Source organism: Colletotrichum costaricense (genome assembly GCF_030867565.1).
Source record: "Colletotrichum costaricense strain IMI 309622 chromosome Unknown Scaffold_10.1, whole genome shotgun sequence".
In the NCBI taxonomy this organism is placed as follows: Eukaryota; Fungi; Ascomycota; class Sordariomycetes; order Glomerellales; family Glomerellaceae; genus Colletotrichum; species Colletotrichum costaricense.
In genome coordinates this window covers 2,087,915-2,111,772 of record NW_026848239.1, presented here as the reverse complement: position 1 = coordinate 2,111,772, position 23,858 = coordinate 2,087,915, and the positions used below count along the sequence as shown (strand labels likewise).

Genomic DNA, 23,858 nt, shown 5'->3' with positions numbered 1-23,858 from the left:
TTTCTGATGGAAAATATCGATCTCAACGAGTTTCGTACAGTTCGCAACATGAGACTTACATCTTTGCTGGGCCATGCCGAGTAACTCCCGACATCGCTCCTTGTATCATGAACTTTCACAAGCAGCCGAATGGTGAACAAGGGTTTTGATATTGATTCAATTGGAACGCTGGTGTATGATGAGGGAATCTATAGAGGGAAGGAAGAACAATGTGTTGATTGCAGTCAATATGGCAGCCTTAGTTCTTGAAGGCGCCGTTTGTCAACTCATCCTCCAGGTCGTAGTAGACTTGGAATTCGCAGTAGCAAATCTCCGGGTCACTCTCAACGTCAAAGTTGAATTGTGCCTCCTCGTCCGTGATGGGGACCTTTGCCAACCCGTTGGCGCCGGCAGCCTCGGCCAGGAGCTGCACGCGACAGCTTCGCTCCATGGAGGTGTACAAAAAGGCAGCCTCATCAACGGTACGTCCAACCGTCAGCAGACCGTGGTTTCTCAGAATGCAGCCCTTGCCCTTGGGGCCCAATGCCTGCGCGATCAGCTCACCCTCCTCAGGACCCAGAACGACACCGCCGTAGCTGTTGTAGACGCTGTGAGCTTCGCCAAGGAACTTGCAGGAGTCCTGGGTCAGCATCTCCAGCCTACGTCCAAAGACCGACCAGGCCTTGCCGTGGATGCTGTGGTTGTGGCACACGGCGTGAACGTCGGGGCGAGCCTTGTGCACGGCAGCGTGAATCAAAAAGCCAGCCGTGTTGGGGGGCTTGCTGCGGTTGCCGCCGATAACCTCGCCGTCGAGGTTGACGAGGATCATGTCGCTGGCCTTGAGCAGACCAAAGTGCTTGCCGAGAGGGTTCGTCCAGAAGGCGTCGTGGTGCTCGGGGTCTCTGACGGAGATGTGGCCGCTCATGCCTTCGATGTAGTCTTCACGGTACCAGTGGCGGAAAGCGGCGGCCATGTGTTCGAGTTGCCATTGGCGCTGGGAGACGAAGTCGGGGAACTTGGGGATACCGGCGAGAGCGACATCGCCGTGGGACATGGCCTGCAAAGGCGTCTTGTTGGCGAGCTCATGGCCGTGCTTGGTGTGCGATACCTCCTTGGGGACGATGGCGGCGGCGCGGGCCTCGATGGACTCGGTATCGCTGACAACGGCAGACGGAGCCATGGTGGGTCTTGTGATCGGTGCGCCGGTTTACGGAGTCTGAAGGGTAACGGTCTCAATGCGAAAAGTGAGCACAGCGTCTCTCCGGCCGTGGTTTCTGAACGTATCCGTTTCGAGATGGAAGAAGCGAAAGCTATGTTCAATGAGGATTTGTGAGTTCAGGTGTAATCCAGATAAAGTTGATCTGGGGAAGTTCTGCAATAATGATGGCCGCCGATTGATAGGCAATACGCCACCTACGAATGGAAGACAGAAATGTCCATCGGAAGATGTTACCCAGTGTTTGGCCGGAGCGGGGTTGCGGGTCTTGATAAGGCATGACCGGGATCGCTCACACAAAGTTAGGACCGGATACCGGAAACCGGGAAACCTGACCGGCCCGGTCCAAACATCGGATGGCCGGACAAGGAATAATGGGGTTGGGAAGGGGCCCCGCCTCCGCAACGGGCGGCTCAATCGCCGATAAGAGAGAGGCATCTCCACGGGCACTGCGAGTTCGGGCCAGGCTGTCACTCATTCATGGCATCGCGGCTTCGGGATTCACGCCTGGTCAAGCTTGGCTCAGAGGTTGAAGAGTGAGACGTGGTATGTTGGAAGAAAAACGTCGCGACAGGGTATGTTACAACTAGTCCATGCAAATTCCATCCGCCCGTCATAAACCAAAAAAACTCTCTTGTACAGCGACCGTCGTTGTCGTCGTCGTTACGCAAATGCTTTTATTTACCCGCGCGCAGCTCTCGACCGTCCGGCTCCGAGCCCGTCTCTTTTGCTTTCCTGGAGAATGGAGCGGGAGGTTATTCCTTGCTCTGCTTAGCACATGTGCCGGATGTCGCATTAGTTCGTCATTAAATAGCAGTATTTTGCTCGTATTCAGCAGTTGTCGATATGCCACGTCCATACATCTACCGCTTGGCCTGCAACGCCTTGTCCAGACACTGGATAATCTGATGAGAGTCAGCACACGCGATACGTGATCAAGCAACATTCAATAGGACATACCTCATCTCCCCAAACACCTTGGTTGCTAAGATAGCGACCCATGCCTCTCACCAATTCGAGCTGCTCCTCGACAGTCAAGCCAGTGACGGCCATCTCCATGACGCTGCCGAGATTGACCTTGTGAAGAGCAATAAAGGAATGGTAATACATGTAGGTGAAGAAGCCCATGATGAACTGGCAATCCATGCGATCCGTCATGCCGCCGTGTCCCGGAATGGAGTCGCCAAAGTCCTTGATCTTGAAAGTGCGCTTGAGCCCAGAAGCGAAGAACCCGCCAAAAGGTGCGATGAGAGAGGCAAAGGTGGCCAGTACCAAAGTGTGCAGCTGCATTGGAGCCACAGTGAAGGAGAAGGTCTGGTGCATGTTGGGTGGCAGGAAGAACAGAGGAGGCAGGCTGTACGTCTTGGGGATGAAGACGGGGTTCCGGGTACACTCAAGACCAGTAAAGATGTTCGCGCCGAGATCCTGGATTGTTGTTAGAATATTAACAGCGTTTGTCTAGGAGTAGCGTAGGGTACTCACGTTGACCGGGCACAAGAAGAAGTCGGAGCGCATCAAGACGTTGGTCAGAAGCATGCCAAACAAGATGGTGAAGGCCCAAGCGCCGACAAAACCCTCGACAGTCTTCTTGGGGGAGAGAGCGATGAGTTGCGTGCGGCCAAAGGTGATGCCGCAAAGGTAGGCCCAGATATCGTTGGTGATAACCATGGCAGCTGGGAGGAAAAACCAGATCATGCCCTCGAAAACGTTGTTCATGATGAAGTGAGCCTGGACGACAATGAGGTACAGAGCCATGTGAGTCCATGCGAACTGGGTGAATTGAAACTTGTAGTGACCATTCTGGAGAGAGGTTACGAAGAAGACGAAGCCTAGCGAGGTCGAAAGTCAGCGCGTGCTCGAAAGAAAGGGTATATTCTGTAGTGTTTCGAGAAAGGACGTACCAAAGATGTACAGTATGAAGCTAATGAAGCGGTGGTGGGTTGCCAAAGGCAGCAGAACCTTGTCGACCAAGACGATGTGCTTGAAATAGTAGATGACGCTCTCGCCGTAGAGGAAGTACATGGTGGTTGCCAGCCAGTACCAGTTGAGGCTCTTGGAGGAGCGTAGCTGGCGGGCGCGGCTGGGTACGCTGGCGATGGCGATAACCTCCTTGAAGGAGATGATCTGGATAGCAGTCATGATGCAGATGATGTAGATGTGGCCCATGAAGAGAGCAGTGAAGAAGCCAGCGAACATAACAAAGGTCCAGAAGGTACGGGTCAGGAAGTTGGCCTTCTTCTTCTCGTATGCGGCTCGCTTTTCCTCCTCGGGTGATTGGGGTTGCTGTTGCAGGCGCAAAAGGTTAGCTATGTCCATACCATGTGAACGGGGTCGCGGTCATGGTCATGGCCATGATGATGATGATCGCGCTGGCAGTCGCACTGAGGCCGTGCAGATGCATACTGTAAATCTAGAGCTTACCTCTACAATGTTTTCCAGGGCTGCGCCAGACCTTTGCTTGGTGGGCGAACCATCTTCACTGACATCGCTGAAGCTGGAGCGGCGCCCCTCGCCGTGACCATTGGCCTTGTGAGGGAACTTGACGCCCCTCCGTGTGCGGGCCATCATGTCTCTATTTACGGTTCCGCAATACTCGAAAGGATAAGAGGTTTTGACGAGTCGGCCTCGTAGATAACTGCGATACTAGGTGAGGTTGGTCAAGCCCAGTTGGTGGGAGAAAGGTCAAAGGTCGTGATTAGTCGTCGCGAAGCAAAAGCGGGTGGTTCGGATGCGGCGATGGGAAGAGTGGAAGCGGAGGGTCGGCGCAAATTAGACCGTTGGATCGCAAGAACAGGCGATGGAACGGATTATCGTCGAGTTGTCGAGACACGTCGGAAGAGCAAATTCTAGTCGAGTCCCAAGGCGTGAATGCGCAGGGTTGAGCTCGGAATCGCAGGCGGTCGTGTGTGACGTGTTGGAGAAGCGGATGGGAGTTGTCGGCGTGGATGGATTTTTTGTTGAACCCGTACGGAGCAAGGTAAGGTAGCGTAGACCTGGGAGGGAACGCAAAGGGCCAAAGGCTGAGCAGAGCAGAAGGGAAGGGCGGAAAGCGGGAAGGCACAGCTGGCGCAGAATCCCCGAGTGGACCCACCTCCTTCCCACGCCTGAAGCGGGCTGCTTCGGCTGTGTCCACGTCCACGGGACTCGGGCTGTTAGGTAGGTAGGTACCTTACGCTGCGTTGCTCCTTCCTCCAATTAAGGTACCTAAGTACTTTTATTCTATTATTTGTCTCACTTTTACCTGTACTTTCACGATTTCTATTCTCAAAAGATTTTCTGTTGTTATTTTCCCTCTTAATCGTTCTCCTAGTTCCCCAGATGTTCTATCTAGATACCTACCTACAGCCTACGTTACAGATTATCCGTACAGACGCTACGGTGCCAGGGCAGCTGGTCTGGGCGAATGATGACGGTGTAAATTAGCGTAAAAGAGCTACGTCAGGCTCGCATTCTTGCCGGGGGGGGGGGGGAGCAGCCCTGGAGATGGGAATTGGAGTCCGCTCGCATTGCCTGCCCTCATTGCCACCATTCCAGGTTGCCCCCATTGTTCCCCCCCCCCCCCCCCGAGCGGAGATTAGGTAATCCAGCCGGTCGGCAACACCGCACCTCCCACCAATGCTGAAATGCTGATAGTCCGGATGCCTCATTGGCCAAACCACTTTTTTGCACTGTCGGTTCGGTCTCCGGACTGCAAGTCATCTCCGTTGATCTCTGCATTTCTTTCTTCCCCAATAAATCTATCTGCTAGTTTCTTCGGAAACAGAACAGTCGTGCTTTTATTTTACCTCAAGCCAGGCACGGATAGGTTTAAGGCCCCATGCATGAAAGAACCTTTCGCCTCCGAAAGCACAAGCTCCAAGGAGCCCCATGCACATAAGACGCAACGGGTGAAAGGTTCCTTTAGTTCCTTACGCGTATGTTTTGCAGGGCTCCGCTGAAAGGAGGAGCATCATCCTACCTTACCAACCCACCAAAGTTGTTGAGTTGGTCAGCCAAGGGACTTCCTCTCAATACACCATATGCTACGGACGGATAAACACAGTATCTTTGAATGCTTTTCTCGAGGCTCGTGGCTGACGTGGAGCTTGAGATTGGGCAACAAAGTCCGCCGGTATAGCTTATGCCGTCTCCGGTCAAGCCGAGATAGCTATCAATGGGTGGACGCAAGCTGATGTCATCACAGGCCATCCTGTGGCAACCAACGACTTGGCCAAGTCTGGCCAACAGCTTTGGTTTAGGTGCTTTGGGGGGTGAGGCGCGAGCTTCGAAGTTCGTCCGTCTTCTGCTTGACGCTGCATTCGTCCGAGCTCACCAGCCGCAGTCACATGATTGGATTTGAGGTGGTTGTGTGGCTAGTGATCCGGAGATACTCTGTTCCTGCAAGTGCCCAGGTGTGGCTGAGCACGCGCCTCCCTCAACCTGGAGGTCGCGTCTTCCAACGCGTTGAGTCTCACAGTCCTCCAAACACTGATAAGATAAGGAAACGCCCACGGTGCCTGATGGTGGGCTGCCACTATTCCCAACTCCATAACCTTCCACCTCAACCTCTCTGTAAGGTCCGGCCGTCAATGGGCCCATGATGATGAGCAATTTGACGTTCCAAAGCGACCATGGACGAATTCAACGATGACGACTTTGATGATTTGAACGACACCACTCTTCAGGAGCTTGAGAACAACGCCATTCAATTCACACAAGCACAAAGAAAACAGGACTCCCAGTCTCAAACTCTACCTCCGCACCATGACCCTTCCCAAGTCGAGAACTACGATGACTTAGAGTTCGAAGATGACGACCTCGACGATGCCGAAGTCACCAACGAACTTCTACCTCCCGTTACTCGCCCCTCCGTAGACAAGACCATCTCCCAACAACAGCAACAGCAACAGCAACACCAGCATCCGCCCCAGCCGCTTGCAGCCAGGCACCCGCCTCTACCACCTCAACAGAGATGGAATCCTCCACCAGCCCATGCAAATCCTCCGACCCTCTCCTCGCGGCCGCGATACCCTCCCCCCGTGCCAACCTACAACGCCTCTGTAGCCTCACAGCGTTTCCAGCCTGCCCACCCTGCAGCTCCGTATCGACCTCCACCAAGCCAATTTGTCCGACCAGCACCTCCTTCGTCCGCTCGCTTCAATCCCCCGCAATCCCAGTCGCAGTTGCACGCGGCACCTGGTAACGATGTCATTGCAGCGCTCCAGCAACGGCTCAGGGCCCTCGAATCTGAGCTGAACTCTGCACGAGGCGAGGCCTCCATCATACGAACAAATTCAACCAAGGCGGAACAGGATCACGCAGCCGAGGTTGCCCGCCTCAAAAAACAGAATGCCGAACAAGCTGCCAGGCAAGAGAGGGCTGTGGAAGCCGCCATTGCGGCTGAAAGGCAAGCCACCACAGAGTTACAATTCCTCCAAAGGGACATGAAGGATGCTTCGACCCGCCCTCGCCGAAGAGAGAATGCGCCCGTGTCCGCCGCGCCAGGAACCACCACACCTAAGAAGGCTGCCAAAACCTGGGGCGTTGCGGACGGATTTGACGATATGGACATCGCTCCAAGTCCAACCAAGAACAGAGGCAAAACTCGGGACCCCGGACCTGTTGCTATTCCATTGTCGGAGAGGACGCCCACCAAAGGCAAACGGAAACGGCCACCAGTCGATAGTCCCGTCATGGCTCTGGAGACAGACGCCCAAGACGTAATCATGGTTGATGACACAGGGACCACCGCCATTCCAGTCCAGTATCCAGGCCCTGCACCTACTACTCTCCCTTTCGAGGTAATGTTCCTCCACATCACGTATCATCAAAGGATCTGTGGCTAACAGCGTCGTAGTTTCTCCAAGTCATATTAGACCATGGCTCCTTGCATGGGGAACCACCGACTTTTGACATATTATCACGATACGCATACCCGTCCGATCCGACCACGTCTTTTGCATCCTTCATTTTCCAGCATTTGCCTCTCATGGGCACGCCGCTGAATCCGGTCCAACTTCTGGTAGACTTCGCCCGTCTTGTTATCCAGATGTGGAGCCAGTGTTTGAGAGAGAATTTCTTGCGGCCAATTTGGGACCTAGCCTCACTCCTCTCCTTTACTCTGCAGCTCCAGACCATATCAGTGGTCCCGCAGATCGTCAGTGACTTGGTTCCTACGCTGCAACAGTCTATTTATTTAGTTGCAGAAGCTCGATTCAAGAGCCAGGATGGCGATGTGTCGGCAGGGGCAGCCACAGAAACCCTGCAGCAGCACGTCGATACTACGTACATCCTGTCTTTGCTGGACGCCTCTGCCGCAGCTTGCGCTACGACAATGCTCGAAGCAGACGGCGGTGCGCAGACGAGACAAGCCGAATTTTGGCAGCTGATCACTCTTGATCTAGTTCTCATCCTTCTCACCCCCAAACAACAGCTGGACGACATCATTGGCATGCTTGATATGCTGTGCACTTCTACCCTCCCAGATTCCCTTGGCCCCATCATCCCAGGCAAAGACGCCGACCTAGCTGCTAGAATGATCATCGACAAGGTTTCTCTCAACCTAGTCGACTTACCTAGAGCAGTGTCGTCTGTAAGCCAGAAGCACGCAGTAAGATTCGCAGTCTTACGAACACTCATGGCCTTTACCCGTACCCCGTATGGAGCACGACAGGTCGCGGGCCACGTCAGTGTCATACCCCGGTTAGTCACAGCTCTGGGCGAGCTTGTCGATGTTTTGTACGACCTTTCGGACCCCGTAGTGGATACCTCCAGTGGCGGTCTCTCCCCTTCACACATGAACTTGGCCGTGGGTACTACCCCGGACGATCGCCGCGATGGTGTAAACGACTTGGACGACGGCCGAAGTGGCGTCTCCTTGTTGGTATCTCAGATCATTCTGCTTCTCCATACCATGGTAACAGATCCGCAGACGGCCAACGTCGCAAACATCCTCTCAAAGCTCTCCATGTCCCACGGCGGCTCTCAACGGTACATCCTTTCCTTGTCACGACTTAACTTTGCAGAAGAAGATTTGGTCTATGAGAGCGCGATAGACGCGGATACTGTTGATCGAGCTCATGAGTTATTGGAGATTGCCGTGACCCCTGACGAGGGCGATAGTATCGCCATTTCGTTTGGGGTCTGAACAGCAAGTACCTCTCCGTCCAAAGGCGCAATCACATTTCTAGACGGCTTGTTATCCGTAGATACTTTACCTTAATAAGGTAGTTCACCTACCCCAAGTGGCATCGGTCATTTTGGAACTCGCAGTATCCGGATGCCAGGACCCTGGGCTCACTTCTCAACGACAACGAATGCAGGTATGCCAAGGGCGCCCTAACATCGTACTCGCGTTCGTTTAGTACGAAGGCAATCAGCAAATGTATCATCACATCGGCCGTCGCTGTCACATCAAACTAGTGCCGTTCTACTCTGTTCCTAGAGACTGAAGCGGCGAACACACGATCGAGAATGTGGAGAGTCATGCATCACGTCGCCGCGATCTGATTTGCAGGACCCTTTAGAGACCATCGGACTGATTAGGAATCGTCTCCAAACTTTCTTCGATTATGGAAACTCGGCCGAGAAACGTGGACCACAAGCTTCACATTACCCCCAGGAGGGCCGTGCTCGGCTGTATGGAGAAGATCACATCCCCTTATTGACTGGATGCCGTGAAAGCCACACCACGAGAGATGCTCGGACCCCGTGGACTAAGAGTTACTCGATTCGGATGTGCTGATCCCCAAGCTCTGCGATGGCGTCGAAACAGATCGTTTACTGTACTGCATAGCTTTGTTCAGTTGAGCGTCGCTGACTAGAGATGGTGACTGGACGCGCTAGTCAGGCAAAGCCTTTGCTCTTCAGCTTAGCGCCTACCAGTCATCGCCCAATTCAGCGCGCGCCCCTGAGTCAAGAGGAAGCATCTCGTCCGATAAAGCAGCCACTTGGGATGGTTCGTCCAAACCACGCCTGGGTCCGAGCCCGGTTCGTCCGGTCTGGCGTGAAGGCGTGGGTCCAAGTCGAAGCTAGGATGACAACAACAACAATACCACGGTCACTTTCGCGGGACTCGAGGTAGGCGGATCGGAGTCAAAGACCACCACTCAGCAAGACAAGCGGGGTGCATTGAACATGGCATGGTTTTTTATGGCAAGCGCCAGGAGGCGACCGTTAAACTTTCATGTCGCACATGGCCGGTCAGGAACGGGTGGTGGGCAGAAGCCACTTGTGCATCTCACAAGCTGAAGTCTCCGATGGAGGAACCCCTCCTCCTGAAGACCCCTCGCACCCCATCATGAACAGCATATATGATGCGACTTGATCGCACGTCCTCGCAAGTAAATAAGGAACCCACACTCTTTGTTACTTCTCTTCTCCAAGTTGCTGTGCTGCTATTGTCTCAGTCCAACGCCGTCACGATGCATATTCTCTTCTTTTGTACCGCGCACAATTCGCTTTCGCAGCGTCTATATGTGGCGCTGTCAAAGTCCCATACAATCACCATCGAATATGCCCTCTCAGACGATGTCATGATCGAGGCGGCCAGGCTTGCCAAGCCTCATCTCATTATCTGCCCTTTCCTCACAGCCCGTGTTCCAAAAGAAATCTACGAAAACTACCTCACCCTAATCGTTCACCCCGGTCCCCCTGGAGACGCCGGTCCAAGTGCCTTGGACTGGGTGCTCATGGGTGATGATGGGACAGAGGCCGATCCCGATACTCTCCTCCAAAAAGGCTCCTGGAGCGAGTCTGGCCGACCATACTGGGGTGTCACTGTCCTTCAAGCTGTGGAAGAGTTCGATGCCGGGCCAGTTTGGGCCTTTGAGCAGTTCCCTTTGCAGATTGACTCGCCAGCTGTCACGAAGTCGAGCCTTTACCGTGGTCCCGTTACACGAGCTGCACTTACAGCCACGCTTGCAGCCATTGAAAGAATACAAACGGCATCTGTCCAAGCTGCTTCGCCATACACTCCACCCCCGTCGCCCGGATTTGAGAAGTTCGCCCCGCATCATGTCACTCCGCTACTCCGAGCAAACCCTGCCTACCGCGACGCCTCTGTCACACTGCAGAAAGCTTTCCTCGGCGGAGTAACACGTCATCGGCCACTTCTCAAGGCGGCCCAACGCGACTTCAACATTCAGTCACACACGGCTCGGGAAATATCCCGGAGGATTCGATGCTCGGACTCTCAGCCAGGCTGTCTTACCAAGTTATTTGGCCCGGGCCTCTATGTTTATGGCGGCAACATCGAAGAAGGCAATGATCTCACTGCCCACACTCCACCTGGCAAAGTTGTAGCTTGCCGGGATGACGCCGTTTGCGTTGCGACTTGCGACAAGAAGGCCATCTGGATCACTCACATTCGTCGTGTGAAGAAGAAGACCGACACGATGCTATGGCCAAAGGTACCTGCTGTCTCAGGCCTGAGAGAGTTGGGCATCCTCGACAGCGACGCCGTCACAGAAAATCGCATATCCAGGGCGACGATCGATTGGTCCCGAGCTTCACACGGTACCCAGCAGGACATATCAGTTGACTTCCAGACATTCACCAATGCTAAGCGGGTCGCTTTCCTCTACTTCAACTTCTACAACGGCGCCATGAGTACAGATCAGTGCTCCCGCATGATTGACGCCCTTGACTTTATCGCATCCACTCATGTCGTGGAACGACCACTCAGCGCTCTTGTGCTCATGGGGGGTGACGGATACTTTAGCAACGGTATTGCATTAAACGTTATCGAGGCTGCTGCGGACCCGGCGCTTGAGTCTTGGCTCAACATCAACCGCATTGATGACGTTGTGCACTACCTCCTTCACGAATTCCCATCACGGAACATTCTTACCGTTGCTGGCATCAGAGGCAATTGTGCAGCGGGCGGCGTTGCCATGGCTGCCGCATGCGACATTGTGCTTGCTGGCTCCGAGGTCGTTCTCAACCCAGCCTACCGTGCGATCGGCCTGCACGGTTCGGAATATCATTCCCTGTCCTACACCGGACGTTGTGGCTCAGCCGGAGCGACCAAGCTGCTGCGTGACATGACACCGCTATCACCAGCTGAAGCTCGGAGGATGGGCTTGGTCGACCACACTATTCCCGGCAATGGGGCGCTCCTCGAAACCCGCATGCGGAACCTCGTCAAGTCCATGGTCTCTTCCGACAAGAAGCTAGCGCCGGGGTCTTGGAAATGCAACGTGAACGTCACGCCCGCAGGCCTGGCGTCTGCTCGTGCCGAGGAGCTGGGACAGATGTCGAAAGACTTCTGGAGCGCCAGGTCGTCCAGATATCACCTTCGCCGTCGCGACTTTGTGCGTAAAGTGAAAGCAGTCAAGACACCACTACGGTTCGCGACACACAGGCGTGGCTTGGGGGAGCTCGACGAAGAGGAGGCTAATGATTTCGACGATGTCACCGTTTATGAGCGCAAGGCTAGAGCAGTACTGTTGGCTGACCAGCTGAAGGAGTACGTCGAGAGCATGGCTACGAAACCTCCACGAAGGGATACGAGTGCAGACAAGGTCAAGGCCCTCCGTCGTCAAAAGTCTTGTGTTGAAATCGTACGCAAGCCGGAGGTGACGCAGGACCTGACGCCCGTATACTCGTGCTACTACGAGGTGACGGGAACATTAGGATTCTCATGAGATCTTCATCGACTGTCTTTTCTAAGAGCCGGCGTTACTATCATGTTGAAATATTTTCACTCAATCTGTTACTCTCTTGTGACGACTGCAAAGGTTTCGTCTGTACGAATAATACAAAATTAATTTACACGTTTGAGCTCAGAAAGTTGTTCTCAGCATCTCACTCTCGCTCACATGCAGCTAGTTGAACGACGCCGAATATCTGCAACCATCACGAAGACCACACCAAAACATTGCCAGGTTTGGCATGCTGGTTCAAGTGACTGGCTGGAGTGTAGAATTCTATCCAACCCCCTATCACTTCTCAGACGCTAATGGTACAAAAGTTCCCGAACGGCCTAAAGCTCGCTCCCATTTCATGGCGTTGGTGGACTCCCCCCATTTGAGGCTGAGCTAGAAGTCGTTTTGATCTAGTGACCGTTCAAATGCAAAATTTCTTTCCTGAGTCCCTCACTTGTCAACTTTCTTTTTGTGCAAGCCAAAAACGTCCAGTCACAGCCGCAGGCTCGAAATCGTCTGATTCTCTCGTGGAACAGCCCAGGCCTTTGGTCCCGGGAACGCACGCTACCATTCCGTTACCGAGTCCGCGGCTTCGAGGTCATACGATAGGCTACGTTTTACACCGGTCAGGTCATCGAGCCCGACATGGTGGGGTCAGCTTCCGAGGGATGGGCAGTACACGGATGCCGGATCCGGGTAGATGTGGGGTGTCATGCCGAATAGGAGCCGTTTTGCTATCAATCCTGCGAGTCACGAGTTGAAGTCTCCCATGGCCCCAAGAGGGTCTTCCAAGAGGACCGTCCTTCACTAGAGTTGTTTCGTATGCCCTATGTCTTTGGGCTAATTTTCGCAACAAGATCCGGAGCTGCCGCTCGCGTGCTTGCTTTTAGTCTATTGGTGTGTTGCCCGGGAACAGTCTCTCCTGGTACCCACGTGTTCAGCCGAACAAACTGTCAAGCAAATCAAGACACTGTGGATGGTGAGGCCACAGGCAGCTCAAAGTTCATATGCAAAGGCACCATGACTTATGCGAGGATCGGATGATTGGTCTCAAGAATAATGTACGGACGTTTCGACGTCTATACAATATGCCCCTAAACTAAAATTGATGCAATGATGCAGGTGAACTGCTTACTACCTGCAGGATGCACTTAGTACGCCCCACGAGGCCCAGGCTTTTCACGAGGAAAACTATGAGAGGAATGGATGTAAACACTGGGCGCGTCCCCCACCTCGTATTGCAACCATTCACGAGGAATGATTCTATTACTACCTCCCCATGGAACTCTGAATCTACGTGTGGAAGCAAGGTAGAATGCCCGATGAGTGCTGATCATGAGTTATTTCTCTCTTCTCGTGGCACCATCGCATAATTCAGTCACAGCAATCCTGGAGTTTTCTCGTTGTCTCCAGGTAAGCGGAAGCGGCAGGAATGCAAACCGGTATCCAAGAGACAGCAAAATATTTCTGCAATGCCTATGCAGATGAAATGTCTGAAGTCGGGTCTTTCAAATGTGACCTCCACCGGAGTGGTTCATCACCTACCTCAGTTACATACACAATTCCGCTTTGCTAGGTAGTATTTCAAACTTCTCTGGTGTCCCATTATCAATGTCAAGGAACTGGATTCGTTCAGTCTCGACTCAGTCTAGTTTGTTTGTGCGGGTCTTAAAGCCGCCGGATCCTCCAACTAAGGTAATCCTCCATCTACCCGACATTCCTTCACGCTATTCTAGGACATGGTCAGTGTGTAATAGAATTCGGTTGCACGTGTGATCCTTGAAGACCGCGGCGGATCACAGGGGGTATGGCGCTGGAAGATATGTCTATCGACCGACAAATGAAGGCGACGAAACACACCCGCTCCAGCATTGCTACCATGGTATTCGCCGGGTTTCCTCTCCAAGGTCCAGAACCTTACTGCCGTTGATCCTCCAAGCCAATACCTTTGGCACACTCAGTGAAGTCATAGTGACAATTCTCGTCTTTCGGTCGTTAAGAGGTAGATCAATAGATCGAAATCGAGATCAGGCGGCGTTCTATTGAAAGATCACTTCCGGTAGGGGCTCATTTGCGCTTCACTCACGAGCATGCTTCTTCCTAAATGTAATAGAGCAGGTCAAGCCGTTAGAACCATAGCAACCACGCGGTATTATGGGAAGACGGAGGATACGGCCCGCAACTTGCACGCACGAATTCCATATTCCCCAACCCCACCAATGCTCCCGTTCCACGGATAGAGCCACAAGTGAAACGCCCGTCGTCGAACGGGCTAGTCCAAAGACACCAAGCCCAGGTCGGTCTATTATTTTCTGCATCAGTCATTCATGACATCATCAACAGAACGTGTGAGACTTCCTTTCCGTCCCTGGTTCAATGGTGCCAGCGGCCGCCAGTCACATCGCGATTTACTATCTTGAAGGTGTAGATCATGGCGCTAAAGGACCAAGCTTTGCGGAGATCCCACACCACCCGCATTACAGAAAGCGGCATTCAGATCCGATTGTGGGGGTTTGGAACTTGGGGAAGCCAATTGGGGGTTTGTTGCTTATCTGGATGGATCGCCGAAATGGCTCCAGCTTTTCGAAGGTGAGGATGATCTGGGGAATCTGGGGGATAAGTAGAGGCAGGCCCCGCAGCTCTCTTGAAACGGTGCGATGCCGAATCTGAACTCCCAATAATTACCTATCACATCAAAACCACCTGCAATGAATGAGTTGAACATCAAGAGTGGCCGACGAGTGTCATTTGGAAGAGGTGGAGCTGGTAACATACGTGAGCTTCTCCTGGTTCGTGATGACTATTACCCTTCGCTGACATGCACCTCCCCAGGTCATTACGCAGATGCCAGACTAGTTGAAGAGGAGCCATCTGTAGGAATGCGGCGACGAAGTAGTGTTTGGAGTACTTCGTCGTCAGACTCGTCACACAAAGGGTTAAGTCTCGTCCATAGCGTACGAGATGTATTCAGGAGGAAATCACTAGATGACACTCCCGAGGAATCTCTAGCCGATGGAACTAGGAGGAAAAGTACGCACTGATCAGCCGTGGATAACGGACTGCGATGCGAGCTTTTTAAATACTCTCAGACACTCAGCAGGCATGAATTAAATAGGGTTGGATTATGGTTTGTTCGATAAAGAAAGCGATGTTATCACAAAGGTCATGGGGCTTCGACAAGGAATATGGAGTCAGCCTCATTAAGTCAATTTGGCAAAGAGGGCTTTGAGATTGTACGATATGACATGATCAAAGGAGCTTCAGAACATACCTAAGCTGCGTACAGTATGATATTGATGTCGCGCGAGACAACATGGCCGGCAGTCATCTCTCAACACCCCGGCAGTCCGGACACGGTATCGGCCAATGTCCACCGGCCTGTACAGCTAGTAGTTGTGCCATTGCCAGCGATCAGATCAACATTCCGAAAACTGATATCGTGACAAGGAAACCTCTGGCTACAAGTCAGGCTGACCCGGTTGGTCGCTCCAGAGAGCGTCCCGGTGATGTTGGCGAAGACGACATTGGATATATCCATGTTACTGGTCCCAGCGAATGACCCGTTATCACCATTGTTTTGGTAAAATGAAGGGGCATTATTAACCCTCTCATACTGAACGTTCGAGAAGATTACGTTGTGAATTCGGCCCCAGCCACCGCCACGGGATTCTCCTGCGCTTTCATAGTCATCTTGAGGCACAAGTTCGCCGATCCATGTTTTGAGATAAATTCCGTAGCGCAGATCCACCGGTCCCCGTTTGAGCTGAGGCTTTATTTTAGTCATGGAGTTTGAAAGGGCTCTGGACATGTCGTGCCCACCGTTAAGTCGTCCATGGCAATGTCCTCCACGCTTGAGTCCTCGAGATACTGACCCAAGCTTCCAATCGCAATGCCGTTACCACCATTGCAGGTAACGCCTTCCAAGGTTACGTTGTACGAGCGGGGTTTGATGGCAACGCAGTCATCTCCGCCGGTGTAGTTGAAGCCCTTGACACGAACATTCTTTACATCCATGGTGTCTGCATAATTCTCGTCAGTACTTCACATAGATCATCTCAGCATAATCGCCACCTACCAAAGCCATCCGTATTTTGAACCCAATTATATCTCGAGGGTGCCTTTGTAGAAGTAGCATTGACAAATATATTCTCGAAATACATGTCCGTTCCGTTCATGATGTTGTAGGCCCAGAACTGGGGCTGCCTGATATAGAAATTCTTGACTGTCACATCGCTGACGTTCCAGAGCACAAATGGCTAAAAAGAAACATTAGCTTAGTACCTTATTCAGTGATTATGGTGGTAAATTGGGAATCAATACCATAGGACGGCCTTCAACTGTTGTACTCTTTTCAGCGGTATACCATGCGTCTCCGTTTCCGTGGATACCGCCAGTTCCATGACCATTGATATGGATGCCATCCCCTGACAACACGAAGCCAGCGCGGTGATTTTGAAAGAAAACAAAATACCCATCGGATCTCCAGAAATCAATGTTGTCCGAAAACTATCAAGGTCAACTTTGGACGGAACTGATGAACTCGGGCTTGGGCGTTATCTTTTTACAGTCCATTCTCCCCGCCATTGGATGTTCACGTCATGGACGATGGGGTTAAGCTTTCGATCAATCCAGTAGTTCTCATCCTCAGGAAAGATGATGGTTCCAGATGTCCTGCAGATATTGAATGCTTCTAAGATATTGTCTACGTCGCTGACTTGGTCGCCATTGGCAAACACAGTATATTGAGGTCGTCTTAGGACATCGGTAACTGCAATTTTGGCGGCTTTGGTGACATTGATGAATCTAGAAAGTAGGATGAAGAGCAGATTGAAAGTCGTTGGAGCGAATGAAGCTATGATATGGTGATCTCGAGCATCGAGTTCATGTGGCTACTGCATAATTCAGCGGCAATAATTAAAAGTCGACTGGAATTTATATCACTTTCAAGTCTGGTCAGTATCGCTTCATCCACGATTCATCCCTCATCATATGCAGCTGCGATTCACTTAGTTGCTCCTGCCTGCTCTCGCCATCGATGATATGCCGAAGTCCATTTGTTACCCCGAGGTCACGAAGACGGCGCTTCAATGATCTCCCAGCTCGTCAATAGATCTTGGGGATTTACGTTGGAAGATTGCCAAAATCGAGCGAAGACTGCATAACTCGGCCAATTTCTACAAATATGCACCAATCCAGTCACGCACTTGACAACAGGTAAGGATTCCTTCCGTCCGGGGCCTGCAACCCTCCGTCACTAAGAATGACCGGCTGTCCAGCCTGCCCTACTGCTGATCGCTTCCTCGAAACCCCGCATATCGCGCACATCCTGATTCCATACGCCGGGATATTGGCCCCGTTCGGTAGTATTTGTGACGACAGCACAAAGCATCGCGAATCGATGTACCTTATTTGTTTAGGTAGGGAAACTTTTTAGAAAAAGGAAAAGAAAAAAAAAAAAAAAAGAAGAAACCTTGGTTCTAAGGAGCAGAGTTGTCTAGGAACCTTCTTGCATTGACCTGGAGAGAGTAGTTATCCTCGAGAGTAATTGGCCGTCCGTTTTAGCTGAATTTCCAAGCCCTACATTCGAAATTGATGGTTAAGAACGTTCAAAGTGATTTGCACATGTAGGATTTCAAGTGAGGAGTTTCCCGACAGAGTCTAGATGTATGAAAGCATTGCGACTGGGAGTTGAAGCGCAGCAATCAAACTTTGGATGATTTTCGAGCGTTTTCCCCCTCAGCGTATGCTGTTGTTTCCTTCAAATCGCACACATGGAACCCAAGGCTTACATACACACTATAGAGGGGACCAACGTCATAGATGCTAGCCTGAATGATCTCGGCCGAGCTGTCCCACGCGATATCGACTCGATAAACATCCATTATCCGCGGGAAACTGACGAAGTACTGTTTCCACCAGTGATGCAGCCCTTGAGACTTCGCCTCCATGATCAATACGCTATCGCGCCATCGCAATCTTTCACACTGACGTATGGGGGCTGACTAGGTCTGCATCTGCGGCGAATGTTCGTGCGATGACAGCTAGCTCGCGGTCATCTCTGACCCGATACTAAGGTAGTGCATGCATCTCACATCACGAACTTGTAGCTGAGGCCATTTCTTGTCTGTGGAGGCATTTACGGCGAGTTACGGATCCGAAGGCCGATGTCGTACTTTGATCCAACCTGATCGGGCCTTTTCCATATTAGACAGCAAAGTCTTAAAGAAGAAATGTACATCCTTCGGCTCTTACAGATTTCCGAGCGCATTCTCTTCGAGCACACTAACAATACATCAGGGTACAGATTAGGATGATCCGCTTCATCCGACCGTCGATCACCAAAACAGGTTCATCATTGTTGATACAGCACGACTAGACCATGTGGATAAGCCAAGGTCAACCCTGAATCCAAATTTAACAAATGGAGACTTGGAACATGGTTCATTTACGCTTTAGTAGAAGCTTTTGAGCAATTACCCACACATGTACCATTTTAGACAGGTCCCCGTTGCAAGTTCCGATTTTCTTTATTTACGACTCAGTCTAGCGGCTGATTCCTAGACCACCTCAAGTCGAGGTGTCTTCCGAGACGGCGATAGCTCTGTCGACTCAAGAAGAGCAAACTCTTGATTCTTCAACTAGACCCAGATCGCATGCGGACTTGGATTAAAGATGATCAGGTGGAGGTGTCAGAAGAAGCTTCGTAATATACCTTGGACCAACTGTGGAATCATCGGCAGCGAAACCTCAGCAAGAGATTCAAAAACGGGGCAAACGTCCTCTCACGGCTTTATTCGCAGAACCCTGCAAGAGCAAAGGTCAAGCAGAGGGTTGGTGAAAAGTTCCATGCATCGGGTCATGCTGAAAAAGGAGTCACATTCCGTGCCTCCACCCAGAATAAGAGATCGTATTCAGGCTTATCAATTTAACACGATCAGTGACGGTGGGAAAGTTTGAATAAGTAGGAAACCTCCATCGTGACATTGAAGCCCCTTATCATAGCATCATTCAGGTGAAGCCTCCCGGATCCACCTCAGGAGAGCCTTTCGTAGACCCGAAACAAAGCCGAATGGAATCTTTTTCGTGACAACCTTTTCTTTCGTGATAGTGACAGGAAGGCGTCTTAGATATTTCGGGCCGTCTGTCTATCTGGTCCACAATATGACTCTTAGAGAATAGCATCGTACGATATAGACTAGTAGTTGAGAATGTTGAGTTATCTCGTATGTTAGCCAAGTCCGTCGGGACCACGGAACTTCGTCGGATTTGAGAAGCTTTTCGACTAAGTAAGAAGCTGTCGAACTACAGGCAAAGGAGATATTCGGCGTATCTCAATGTCTATATAAGAAGACCAGTCGCTCGCCTGACATCTAGCAGCATTCTATGTGCAGACACTCATCGGTTCCTTCGTCCAACATACTAACCTTACTTGAACTCTTACCAACTCTGATCTTGCAAACGCATGCGCCTGTATCTTAAAATGAAGTCTAACATCGTTATCTCCCTTCTTGCCCTTGTTGGCAGTGGTCTTTGTGACTGGCCTGCTCCAGGAACTGTCGCCCACGACTCTCTCAATCCTGTGGTCGATACTCTCGGCCCCAATGGAAACGTCATCAAGAAGTTTCAGCCGCTGCTGCACATTGCCCATGGCTGCCAGCCCTATCCCGCTGTGAACAAGAACAACCAGATCAGGTACGTAGCTTGTGCCAAAGTTTTGTGTTTTCAGACATACTGACAGAGAGGGAAGCGGCGGTTTGCAGGATACTGGAACTACCTCGGGAGGATGTAAGGACGGCAATAAGGGGCAGACCTACGCCCGTTCCATGACTCTGAATGGAAAATTCGGCATCATGTATGCTTGGTACTGGCCCAAGGATCAGCCAGCTGATGGGAATGTTGTAGGCGGCCACCGTCACGACTGGGAGACTTCGGTCGTCTGGCTTGATTCTGCTTCAGTCAATACTGCTACCATCACGGGTGGCGCCTGTTCTGGACATGGCAAGTTCAAGTTGACCAGCAACCCTCAAAGAAGCAGCAACAACGTCAAAGTCGAATATTACACCCAGGGTGGTTTGGACCATGAGTTGCAGTTTACGAACACCGTGGGCCGAACATACTGGATCTGGGACTGGGATGCCATGGAGCCTATCGTCCAAAGCGCTCTGAACAAGGGAGACTTCAAGAAGGCAAACTGTCCGTTCAACGACAACCACTTTGAAACAAACATGCGCGCCGCCTATGTCTAAGCAACTCGGCATCGCGTGAAATTAGGGCATTAGAAGGACTCGCTGATTTCGGTCTCTTGGAACGTTGAACTATTCACACTTTGAACTAGCTCAGATACCTTACAATACACTCTGATGTCACTCTCAGTGTCTTTTCGCGCTATTGCAGTGACTCGTGGCAAAAAAGAGGCCCTTATATATAATGACCTCTAATCAATGACCGTTTCTTCCGCTTGTTTGACCGTATGCGTCCAAGACGCGTTGTGTCTGACGATATTGCGCGCATATGCCGACGCTTGCGGTGAGCCTTGAATCTTACAGAAATCAGAGCGTGATGTGACTCTTATTTCAAGCTTGGTTTCTATATACAAATCATTCTAGATGACATGTGTCATCTGACCTTACCGTTGACCAGTGTCTTAGCTGCTCACCATACTGTTGTGAGTAATCCGATCCTTGCTTCTTATCCTTAAGCTGGCACCTTTCGGTTTGTGCCCAACTACTATGTTTAATGACGAAAACAATTGCATGAACCTGATAGCCTTTGGAAATTTCAGAGGACCATTAAAGTGCGTTGCTAGCATGGTGGGAGACTGAGCCCCAGCTCCGGGCAGATTTCTCGTTTCAGACTCGTCCACGGACCGTGATCCTAGCTACGCACGTGTGCAACCTATGCTGACATAGCAAAGTTAAAAGATTAGATCTGAAACCTTCTGGGACTTCACGTTGAGGCATGACATCGAGAAAATGAATGACCTGCTGCAAACCGTTGCGTGGTTTACTTCGTGATCTTCAGGCATAGACAAAGATCCGCGTATGCACTCCAATATGTCCATCCGCCGCGAAATCGACAAAGATGGAGATCTCATTCTTGTGCTCAGCCGGCTGGGCATAGACGATGCCGATGTTGCCGAAGATAGCGAAGATGGTGTAGACGCCGATGCGAAGCTCCTAGAATACGAGCAATTACAGAACAAGGAAGTAAGGGTATCTTCGAAGGTTCTGATGCTGAACTCGCCAGTCTTCAAGGTAATGCTGGGAGTCAAATTCAAAGAAGGCACAGAATTGGCCAAGAGCACCGGACTCTCACTTCCGTACAGCCTTGATCTCCCGGATGACGATGCCGAGTCCATGTCTATTCTGAGCCAGATTCTTCACAACGCCTATGTTACCGAGAGACCAAAACCCATCGGCCTGGCGAGACTTGCTTTCGTGAGCGACAAGTATGAATGCACCGGAGCATTTAAGTACTGCGGAATGGTATGGATCAGGGATTGGCTCTCAGACTACGATGAAAATGTGCCGCCAATGGCAGACCTTTGTCACCTCTTGGTCTTTTCATATGTCATAGACCTCCCCCTCGAATTCTCAGAGTTATCGTGGAGAATCTTCCTCCACCACGAAGGACCAATTTCGAGAGGCTCGGAGCAAGTCAAGGTATTGGCAGATCATCCTCTGCTGAGGCATGACATCATCCGTAAGTAACCTTGTTCACGGGGCTCATGTGGAGGATCATCTTGACGTTGATTATTCAGGATGTTTGGAGGCGAAAAGACACGACTGCTGTAACTCATTTTACAAGGGTCTCGTTAGCCCCATGACTTGGACGTGGGACATATCTCAAAACCCTTGTGTGAGATCCGCCAAAGCATTGGCGTCGTATATCGAGACTCTCCGAAAGTCCAACATTCTGCCAAAAGACATCGACTTTGCGACTCACAAATTCTGCAACCTGCTCAACACGGCAGTTGATCTTCCCAAGATCACGATGATGGATTTCTCGTGCATACGGGAGGTTGGGGTTTGTGGCTGCCGCTCGAATAAGTACGCCAACCGCAACTTGTCGTATGAAGTTGAAAAGGAGGCAGTCAACATCATCCAGCAAAGACGGGTGTTTAACTGCCTGGATTGTTTGAAAAGCGACGGTGCATCTGGGAAGCAGAGGTCATGTTGTATTCCTCATTAACCACCAAAGCAAAATTAATAAAAGTCCTTGAACTCTAGAATAGGAAGAAAAGGTAGTACTCGCGCAAGAAGATGCTGAATGAGGTAAGGTGCTTTATGAGAAATAACCGGACACAGAAAGTTTGCCTCCAGAATGTGTGAAATCATCTTTTTTCAACTATTTGAGATTACTACTATCAACCTGTGGCTACGTCATGGTCGATTTGCCTCCTCATATGATCATTAGGAGTTTGTCTACTTCGGCACCTTGTTTGCTACTTCAACTCAGCTATGAATTAAACCCCAAGTAACAAACAGCATCTTCTGGTTGTTGTAACACTGCACAGTTCCTTGCAGCCCAAGCTTTCCATTCTGTGCCATGACACCATATCTCGTCGTGTAGAAGCGGATATCGTTCGTGCCAACGTTCATAGGGCTAGCCGCGCTGCCAGAGTCGGCATATCTGACGGCAAAGCTGCAAGTTCCGGAGCTCACTACAGTAGCCCATCCGTTGGAAGAGAAGTCTCCGGGCTGCAAAGTCCAAAATCCATTCTGACTGCTGAGAGAGCTGGCGAGTGCCTGGCAGTCTGCTGCCAGCGGAGCGGAAGCTGAGAAATCTGTCGCTGGGTCCTCGGCCATCTCTCCGCACCACTCGTCTCTACCGGAAGAGAAGGGGAATCTTTTTGATAGGCGAACTGGCCGTGTGCCTTCTGATCCCTGGGTGAACTTGATGTTGCGGTTCATGCGTATTGTTGAAGTAGTGCCATCGGCGTGGGTGAATGTGCGAGGGACCATGAGCTCAAAATCCTGTACCGATGCATTTGCTACTGAGAGCAAGCCAAGGGTGACGAGGCCAAGTATGGACTTGGCTGAGATGTGCATTGTGATGTAATTAAATGGGTCGAAATTTCCTGTCGCGAGGTTGCTGTGTTGAAAAGACGTCCGTTAAGAACGAGCAGTTGAGTCTTGGCTTTGATTTGAGCTTTATTTGAGTTGGTTATTGGAGCAGGAGCGAGAATTGATTGATGGTACTCCGAAGATCGAAACAAGGGAAAATAACATGGGAACAGGCTCTCTTATATTAACATAATGACTAGCAAACAAATGCCCTCGTGGACAAAGGCAAAAGGAGTGAAGGGACGGGTTGCGCCGAATCGCTGCGTGTGATTCATTCCCTGCAACTTGATGATTGCTGCCAATGGCCGCGCCTGATTCAGTCGAGCTTACGAGAAATCAGCTCGGTGATGAGCGCGGGGTCCAAAAACGCCAAGTGATTCGCTCTGAGATGTTTGACAAAGCCATGGCCCCCGATGCTTTATGAGAGGGCCCCGCATTGCGACCGCATTGCGGGCATAGCGAACTCGATATGTGAAGTTGATCGGGGGCGGTCTCGCGATGCTGTTGGGCAAAAGAGTTTACGTGATGGTCCTGAGTGTGATAGTGACGGGAAACGGCCCCCGGGAGAGCGGGGATTGGCACCGGAAGCGCCCAGGGCGGACGTGACATTAATGCGGCACATGTGTGCCCTGTGGGGACCAGCCAATGACAACGCTGTACCGTCATGTTGGTTTGGTTTAAGGATCTGCAAGCGTCCCCAGCTAGAGTGATGAGAGCTAGATTCGTGCATGAAATCAAAGTGATGATTCGGGGCCCCTGATTTGAAAGCCCTTGATTCAGGTCGGGGCCGTCGGAGACTTTGGGGTTCTCTAGGCGAAGGCCGCATGGTTGCTCGTAGTTGGGGGTTGCACACTATTTGTTATGACCAGTAAGACAAACTTCCACATTTCTTCGCAAGGACGGCTTTTTCGAGGTATCGACTCGGACCTAACCTCTTCTTCCGTTGCGAAGTGGAGGTTGAGGTAGGCATAT

General features: G+C 51.3%; 8 protein-coding genes across 8 annotated transcripts; 4 read left to right on the top strand and 4 right to left on the bottom strand.

Annotated features, from left to right (window-relative positions):
- Positions 1 to 238: 238 nt before the first annotated feature.
- On the bottom strand, positions 239 to 1,159 carry CCOS01_10344 (class II Aldolase and Adducin domain-containing protein; the record flags this gene model as incomplete). Its single annotated transcript, XM_060458500.1, has 1 exon — positions 239 to 1,159. One exon carries the CDS (start codon positions 1,157 to 1,159, stop codon positions 239 to 241), a length of 921 nt encoding a protein of 306 aa, XP_060311665.1.
- An 899-nt stretch (positions 1,160 to 2,058) lies between these two features.
- Positions 2,059 to 3,760, bottom strand: CCOS01_10343 (cytidylyltransferase; the record flags this gene model as incomplete). Its single annotated transcript, XM_060458499.1, has 5 exons — positions 2,059 to 2,100; positions 2,156 to 2,620; positions 2,678 to 3,024; positions 3,097 to 3,478; positions 3,617 to 3,760. 5 exons carry the CDS (start codon positions 3,758 to 3,760, stop codon positions 2,059 to 2,061), a joined length of 1,380 nt encoding a protein of 459 aa, XP_060311664.1.
- Positions 3,761 to 5,805: 2,045 nt separating this feature from the next.
- CCOS01_10342 (DNA repair protein Rad26) lies at positions 5,806 to 8,321 on the top strand (the record flags this gene model as incomplete). Its single annotated transcript, XM_060458498.1, has 2 exons — positions 5,806 to 6,975; positions 7,032 to 8,321. The coding sequence occupies 2 exons, from the start codon at positions 5,806 to 5,808 to the stop codon at positions 8,319 to 8,321; spliced, it is 2,460 nt and encodes an 819-aa protein (XP_060311663.1).
- A 1,276-nt stretch (positions 8,322 to 9,597) lies between these two features.
- CCOS01_10341 (formyl transferase) lies at positions 9,598 to 11,820 on the top strand (the record flags this gene model as incomplete). Its single annotated transcript, XM_060458497.1, has 1 exon — positions 9,598 to 11,820. One exon carries the CDS (start codon positions 9,598 to 9,600, stop codon positions 11,818 to 11,820), a length of 2,223 nt encoding a protein of 740 aa, XP_060311662.1.
- A 3,331-nt stretch (positions 11,821 to 15,151) lies between these two features.
- Positions 15,152 to 17,702, bottom strand: CCOS01_10340 (polygalacturonase; the record flags this gene model as incomplete). The annotated part of the gene is made up of 6 exons (XM_060458496.1): positions 15,152 to 15,589; positions 15,640 to 15,839; positions 15,896 to 16,076; positions 16,141 to 16,326; positions 16,386 to 16,709; positions 17,610 to 17,702. 6 exons carry the CDS (start codon positions 17,700 to 17,702, stop codon positions 15,152 to 15,154), a joined length of 1,422 nt encoding a protein of 473 aa, XP_060311661.1.
- A 1,598-nt stretch (positions 17,703 to 19,300) lies between these two features.
- CCOS01_10339 (necrosis- and ethylene-inducing protein and ethylene inducing peptide) lies at positions 19,301 to 20,066 on the top strand (the record flags this gene model as incomplete). Its single annotated transcript, XM_060458495.1, has 2 exons — positions 19,301 to 19,512; positions 19,568 to 20,066. The coding sequence occupies 2 exons, from the start codon at positions 19,301 to 19,303 to the stop codon at positions 20,064 to 20,066; spliced, it is 711 nt and encodes a 236-aa protein (XP_060311660.1).
- Positions 20,067 to 20,873: 807 nt separating this feature from the next.
- On the top strand, positions 20,874 to 22,011 carry CCOS01_10338 (uncharacterized protein; the record flags this gene model as incomplete). Its single annotated transcript, XM_060458494.1, has 2 exons — positions 20,874 to 21,522; positions 21,581 to 22,011. 2 exons carry the CDS (start codon positions 20,874 to 20,876, stop codon positions 22,009 to 22,011), a joined length of 1,080 nt encoding a protein of 359 aa, XP_060311659.1.
- Positions 22,012 to 22,274: 263 nt separating this feature from the next.
- Positions 22,275 to 22,871, bottom strand: CCOS01_10337 (uncharacterized protein; the record flags this gene model as incomplete). The annotated part of the gene is made up of 1 exon (XM_060458493.1): positions 22,275 to 22,871. One exon carries the CDS (start codon positions 22,869 to 22,871, stop codon positions 22,275 to 22,277), a length of 597 nt encoding a protein of 198 aa, XP_060311658.1.
- Between the last annotated feature and the right edge of the window lie 987 nt (positions 22,872 to 23,858).